Source organism: Sipha flava, unplaced genomic scaffold (assembly GCF_003268045.1).
Source record: "Sipha flava isolate LNK unplaced genomic scaffold, YSA_version1 100_pilon_pilon, whole genome shotgun sequence".
In the NCBI taxonomy this organism is placed as follows: Eukaryota; Metazoa; Arthropoda; class Insecta; order Hemiptera; family Aphididae; genus Sipha; species Sipha flava.
Window position 1 is genome coordinate 135,455 of NW_020271714.1, and position 7,891 is coordinate 143,345.

General features: G+C 27.2%; 1 protein-coding gene across 2 annotated transcripts; it reads right to left on the reverse strand.

Annotated features, from left to right (window-relative positions):
• Positions 1 to 327: 327 nt before the first annotated feature.
• LOC112679366 (26S proteasome non-ATPase regulatory subunit 5) lies at positions 328 to 4,978 on the reverse strand. 2 transcript variants are annotated; one of them, XM_025549147.1, is made up of 9 exons: positions 4,778 to 4,978; positions 2,380 to 2,557; positions 2,170 to 2,314; positions 1,880 to 2,101; positions 1,515 to 1,773; positions 1,230 to 1,445; positions 958 to 1,079; positions 689 to 887; positions 328 to 632 (listed from the first exon to the last, which is right to left on the reverse strand). In XM_025549147.1, exons 1-9 carry the CDS (start codon positions 4,806 to 4,808, stop codon positions 421 to 423), a joined length of 1,584 nt encoding a protein of 527 aa, XP_025404932.1. In that variant the 5' UTR covers positions 4,809 to 4,978; the 3' UTR covers positions 328 to 420. The 2 variants fall into 2 exon arrangements, with proteins under 2 accessions (XP_025404932.1, XP_025404940.1); XM_025549155.1 differs by lacking the exon at positions 4,778 to 4,978 and adding an exon at positions 2,876 to 3,169.
• Positions 4,979 to 7,891: the final 2,913 nt, after the last annotated feature.

Consider the following 7,891-nt stretch of genomic DNA (forward strand, 5'->3'; position numbering starts at 1 on the left):
CTAATGAAAGTTAAAATTATAAATTTTTTTTACTCTTAGAAATGATTATAAAAACTCATAATTGCACTTCAAAAAATAAAACACATTAAATATTATACTTTATGTATATTATGTATCATATTGACATTTCATTGGCAAAACATTGTATATTCAGTCTTTTTTCCAGTTTATACAATTATATAATTCAATATTGTACATCTAATCACCTAATTACAAATTAATCAATAACAATAATATACTTTACAATACATTAAATGTTATTGAAAAATAAAATTATAATTTATAAATGCATAGATAATTTGAATGAAATTAATAACTTTTAACTTAGATAAACAGATTTTTTTTATGAATAGTAGGTGTTAAACTTAAACATAAATACATTAAAATACATTACTTTTTGGTATAAGTAATAACTCGTTATTAAATTGCCATATCTTCTACAGTAATACCAGATTTGGATGAACTTGTATTAGATTTAATAAAACCATCATTTTTAATCAACAACAAAATATCTTCTCCTAATATTTCTTTCGATGTATCAGACTCCAAGAGAGTTTTGATAATAAGTTTTTTCAAATCACGAATCACAGTCGAATCTGCTGGACAATTTTCCAATACAAGATCCAATAATGCTGAAATCAATAATATCAATAAAAATGAGGTACTATAAATATTTAAAGTAACTTACCTGGACACTTTTTAATTTCTTCTTGACCCCATGGTTGTTCGGCTAGAGCCAGCAACATTTCAAATCCAGCCTGTTGCAAATCTAAGAATGGTAAAGCACATGAAGCATGAACAATACTTTTTATTGGATTATTTTTCATTTGTTTGTACCACTTTTGGGTACGTGTTATCATATCATTTCTTGAAGAAAGTTCGCCATCCTAACAAAACACAAATAAATAAATAAATAATAAAACCAACAATAAAAATATATAAAAAATAAATAATTACTTCTAATTGAATTATCTTTGTGATTGCTTGAATAGCCCCCGGTTTTATTTCAGTTTTGGTACCAGAAGCAATACGACTTAACTCAATAATTAATACACTCCAAATGTCTAATTCTTCATCACCTTATTATATTAAATTAAAAAAATATAAATATATTAGAAACCATCTTAAAAGATTTAAATTTTAAGTTTAAAAATACAATTCAATAATAATAACAATAAAATAAATAATTATAAATTATATTTTACCTTAATTACATTTTATTTATTTACCTTCATAACCACAAGTCATACTAGCTGTAGGAATATCCAATGCCATTTTACAATCCCACGAAGATGCTAAATAAGTTATTGAGTTTAAAGAAACTCCTATTAATGAACTATCTTCTTCTTTTAAAACCTCATAAAGTACAACAAACACTTTTGGATAATTTGTAAGAATGAGATGTGGATTGATTTGAGTGATTTTAATGAAAAATTCCAATACAACTATAAATATTAAAAATGAAATATTAATACAATTTTAATAATAAAAAATAATTAGATTTTGATACACACTAGGATTAAGTACTGCAGCTGAAGGATCATTTAATTCATTTGGACTAGAGCTTAGTAAACGATATATACCACTTATAATTCCAATAGAATTCAAATAATCAAAACCATGCTCTATGGTGCTCAAAGGAATTAGCATTTGTAATGTTACCATTTGCATCATTACATCAGGATATGTGATATCTTTAACCAAATTTGAAAAGAGACCTTTGGAGCTAATCAATGCTAAAGCATCAACTGACCTAGCCCAATGAATTAATAACTGTGGAAAAATTAATATTCCATAATAATCACAATTAACAATATATTTCTTTAAAAATATTCAGCTTATTCAAAGTTATTTTTTATTTACATATTAAATAACTCACATCATGGACTCGGGTTCGTATTTTTGAATCCATTGCTAATAAACTTTGTAACTTTGTTACTATTAGAGGAGTTGAAAGAGTTTCAACGCTTGGAAAATGTTTAAGACATTTAACTGCATTGTATGAAACAGTTATATTAGTACTTGTTAGACAATCAACTATAGTACAAGGCAAATCACCTTGTAAATCCACATCATTATTTATAATTAATATTTTTTCCAACTAAATAAATAAACACAAAATAATATTTTTATTAATATTAGTTAATAATAATTAATGATCAAATTTACTTCTGATAAAATTGTGGCTTTTACTGTTTCATTAGGATGTTTTAATGAACGTTCAATACTGACTGAAAATTTGTTAAATGCATGTTTTGATGCTAAAATTGGTAAAAGTTTCTGGAGCAATAAACAAGTGATATCAATCTGTTTTCTGTAATAAAATATTATTGCATAAAAAAGTATGAAAATTAAAACCTAAAAAAAATTTTAACTTACTGATCAGTTGTATTTAAACATTCAAATATCAAATCTAAATCTATGAGGTTAGCTGTTTTTAACAATTGTGAACGATTCAGTTTACTTAAATAAATGTTGCAGTCGATTAAAATGTCCACCACATTTGTATTGTCAATTGAAAGTTTATGCATTGCTAATGCAATTAAATCACTATCAACTGAAAAATAATAAACAATAGTTATTGTATGAAATACTATAAATAATTCATAATATGCTTAAAAATGTATTCTTCATTATAGCATAGAATTAATTTAAATACACTCATCTAATTATTAAAACTAGTAAACAAAAATTATAGCCAAAAGCTAGGATTAGCAATTAATTCTTAAGTGATCTGAATGATTTGAAAAATAATACTTGACATTCAGAAAAAATTATTAATAAAATTTGGTAAATTTATTTTTTCATTAAAAACTAGATTTAAGTATACAATTTCAGAAAATTATATTATCTTGTAAGTAAAATATCTACAAACTCGATTATAATTGCTGTCTATCTTCTTGCATTTATTTCATTATCCTTAAAATAGATTAAATATAAATTATTAATCTAGAGTGACAATGCAGTGTATTATTCTGATGTTATACAAACACAAAGGTAAAAAAAATTATTTCTACCTGGAATGTAAGAGTCTGAAAGTTAAAATACATTTAGTGGTCTAATTTTTCTCTTTTGTTACACTTTTTGCTAATCTTTAGTTTACAGTACTCTACTAGTTTAATTTTGATACTATACTTTACAATTATAACTATTGAAAGGTCATCATGAAATCTTGTAATTTTTCAAACTTTATCAAAAATAATTCATATTGAAAATTCAAAACAACTACTTTTTTGTTATACGTATTACCAATGCAAAGTTTAATTTGCCTAACTTTTAATAATATTCAAAATGTATTAAGTTTAACTCATCTAATGGTCAAATTATATTTGTTACATTGGTTTAATTATATAGCTTGCATGTAGTTTTTGGTTTTTTTTTTTTACATAAAGCAAATAGTATCTTTCAATATATCATTATATATATCAACAACCTTACTCAATTATATTAATAAAAAAATTAAAAAGACCAACAATGTTCTAAAAAATATGACAATCATTAAGTATTATTATAAATACTTCATAAACAACTGTAATCTGTAACACATTATTTCAGAATAACAGCACAATATTCAATCAATTATATTAACATAAAGTGAATGCAGAATGATATCAAGGTAAAAACAAATAGATATCATTAAATTAAAGAAATCAATTATATACCTAAGTATAATTGGGTGTTATAGACATACATAAATGTAGGTCCTTACAATTACCAATACATAGAGGGACCACATAAATCACAAATAGTAGAAATTGAGTGAACGATATAGAAAGAAATAATTAAGACCCTAGGGTAATACAAACACATACTATATATGAACTGTAATGCTACATTTCAAAGTATGAATGCAATTAATAAAAGCACAAAATATGGGAGATGAGTGAATATTAGTAATATTATCGAGGTCAACCATTAAAATAACAAATTTAACAATTCTTTTTACAGTAATTGAAAATAACTTATTCCATAGAGATGGGAGACTGATTCCACGAAACCTGGGTAATTAGCACCTCAGGGTAGTAACAATAATTGGGAATAGCCTTGTTCCATAGTTTTTCACGGCCAATTCCCATGAGACCTGAGTATATAAGGGGGTTGGGAATAGACCAATATTCAGATGTGTTTAAGACATGTTTTAGCGAGCACCTCTATGCCAGATCATTTGTTAAAGTAATTAAATTATTTGTACTTAGAGAATTTTCAAATAAACAGTATAACTTAATTTGAGTATTTTTTTTTGAAATATTCCTAAATCATCACCATCTTTACGATTCAACGGCCGCACGCAACAAGGGACAAAAGAGGAAGAGTGTACCCATTTTTTTTATTTTTGCTTTAATTAGTTTAAAACATAAGCAACACTTCTGAATGGAACAAAAACAATTAGAGGAACAATCTCCAAAATTAACAATATAATAATATATAATTAGCTCCCAGCTAATGTCTACGTGTATATTAACCCAAAAAATACTAAAACCTTCGTAAATAAAATAACCCAAAGGGCAGAATCATGATTAAAAATATGCTAGTGAAATGTCGAAAACCTAATGAAAATAGTGAACATTTCAATTCGCAAGTTAGTAATTTAGATTCGTATGTTACTCAAATATTATAAAGGACAAAGTATTTTGAAAAGTACATAAACAATATTCAAAATTCATCAACACCCAGAGTTTAGAGGCCGATAATACTACGGAACAGAATACTATTGGTAACAATAATTAAAATGACTTCAAAATTCGGAAAATAAACAAATGAATATGAGGATTTTTACCCTCGACCGTTGATGGCTGATCTGCCGACATGTTTCGATCGATTTCGCACGGGAATCGAAGAATGGAAAATAATAATATAGTATAGAATTAAACGCACGACAGAAGACGATGAATTAAAAAATTAAGTCGACGAGACACGGAGTCGCATTAATTTGTTTGTCTTGATGAAGATTATTGCAGATCATTTTGAAAACGGTAGTCGTTCGTACCAACGTGATAATGTTGTTATTGTGCGGTGAGACCAGATGAACAGAGTTGCCAACAACAGACAATCATCATCTATCATTATTAATTCCAAAAAAAAAAAAAATATTTTATTTTTGTTGCACAGATAGCGCTATACTTTAAACAGTGAGCTCAATTATTGTATTTCATGATCACGAGAGCGCTCTACACCTTTGGGTACATCGGTTCGACCGCCGAAGCGTATGGATTTATCACCAACGGCTCATATGAAACATAAACCCGGGTTTAGGTACTATACCATCAAGCTCCAAGGATAGGGTAACCAAACGTTTCGTATTTTTCGGAATTGTCCAGACCTTTGCGTCTCGTTGTCCCGATAAAAGTAACACAGCACGCACTTATATTTTTATTTGAACTAGTAGAAAGGCAGACCGAGGAAAGCATATATAGAAGAAATTATAAAACAAGCTATCTGTAGTCGATATATAGACATGAAAAGACTGGCTTTTAATAGGGAAGAATGGCGAATCAGGTTTGCAACGACAAAGCAAGGTCTTTAGTAGAGAAGAAAAAGAATAAAAAGAAGTAGAAAAAAAATAGAAGACTGTAATTAAAAAGGTGCGTTTTCTTTTAAAAATTAAATATGGTCAGTCTATCCCGGGAAATGGCCTACACACATCATGAACCGTTTTATGGGATAGCATAACGATGGACATAACGTATCGATGTAAAACAAAACTAGATAATATGTTCTTACCTGAAAAAAACTGAAGCCCCTAGCTCAAATAAAACAAAAACCGTCCACGCGGATACTACAGATATGCTTTTCGAACGGTGAAGACGGAAAATTCACAACGTGACTGAGGAAACCCAGTTCAAACCGTCAAACATATACGTTGTCCAAGAAAATCCCTTTTGAGAAATATTCAAGGACCGTGGGGACGAGTCATATTAACGATTCCAAGTAGGCCAATCATATGGTTAATCAGCCCCGGTTTGACACTATTGTATACCCCATGTCCCTACTACTTGCAGGACCGTTGTCCAATATTTAAATGGTTAAGAAACCTTCTCTTCGGGAGAGAAAGTATTGAATCTTATACAGCGTTTAGCTTTTAAAAACAATAATAATTACAACATAAAAATCAAATCCAAACTTTTATATAACTATTATAAATTTTTATACGATAAAAGTTTTAACAAATGTTTAAAAAAATGTATTTTAATCCAAAATATATATCATATAAATTGTCAATAACCATAAAAATTTTTTTTTCTACCAATTTGCATAGTATAGATGGTAGCCACACATTTTTGTAGGCCCTAGGTACAGTGCCTATAGTGCCTAAGCGCTAATACGGCCCTGGTTAGAGTCGTTACATTTCGAACTCTAATACCCAATGGTATTTTTGGGAGAGGACATCTAAACTCGCTTGTATAAAATTATATTATAATACATGTAACTATTAAATTAAATACGTCAAATAATGATTGGTATCACGTCAAAAACAACTTTTAAAAATGATAAGGTTGATTAGAAAATATTATTACTTCTATTATTTTATCGTATTAATTTTATTATTTAGATCATAAATGATTGTAAATATTGTACTAATACAAATTATCAATAAATATTAATAACGAATGAAATTTTAAAATATTTTCTTACCACTAATCACTTATATTTATTTACTTAGCGAAGACTTTCTCAAAAACTAAACATAATTCAACTTGAATTAAAAATTTAAAAAATAAAATTTTTTGTACAATATCGTTGAATCATTGATAACATATTTTATAGTATAAATAGTAAATGTCGAAACTACATTTATTTAAGCAACTATTAAATGATTGAACTTAGGAAACTAAAAATTTCAAATTTATACCACGCTGAAACTATGGAATTATTCATTACCTCGAGGTTTCGCATTTATTCATCCAAAGTACTGTTAGGCACAGTGGCGTACATACGAGGAGAAGGGAGGAAAGTCCGGGTTTAAACCCCCCCAGGGCCAAAAAGAAAAAAAATTGTCTTATTATTGATGACATGTAATATAGATTCGGAGTTTCATTATTACGCTTTGAACTTAAAATATTCAACTATACAAATATTATGATAATTAATTAATTATATTGATAGGTGTTTGAAAAGTTTTGTTAACTATGCTGTTTTTATATTCCAATAGCTATTAATTTACTGTAATGTAAAAGTAAACTGTAAATTGGTAAAAGAGTTGTATAAAATAATATCTATTTATAGCAGTTATTTGTCTTATTTATTTGTGCAACGAAAAAAAAAAGATAACGATTATTTTTTGTTAAACCCACCCCAGAGCAAGATTGAATATACGCCACTGGTTAGGCACAAACTCCAACATACGGGTCAATGGAGGCAATTACCACACCGTGCTGCATAGTTAATTGCTTGCAGACGGCGCTGAATTATTACATCAATACTTGAAGAATAAACATAACTATTGATAACATTTACAGTATAATATAAATAAAATTAAATTGTATTGATTTATCTAAGGATGATCAAGATTTTGATTATTTTTAAAAATATATTTGATAGTGTTTATATTACTTATTATTGTTTATATTTATACCTATTTTTCGAGTATGTGATGAAAACCATTGCACATTGAAAATGTAAAAAATGTACGTGAATACTTCGTTACTCATTTGTTAGAAATTATCGTTAATGTATATTCTATTTTCAATGTTCTTCGATCTGAGGATTGAACTAAAAAATAAAACACCATAACAGTCTTTAGATTTTCTTAAACTGTAGAACAGTCATACATATATGGAGTGATAAGAACCAACATAAAAACTTGTAAATATTAAATCCATAAAAAATATAATTAAAAAAAAAAAAATAATAATTTATAATATATACTTAGTTATATGGTTATAGTTTTTTT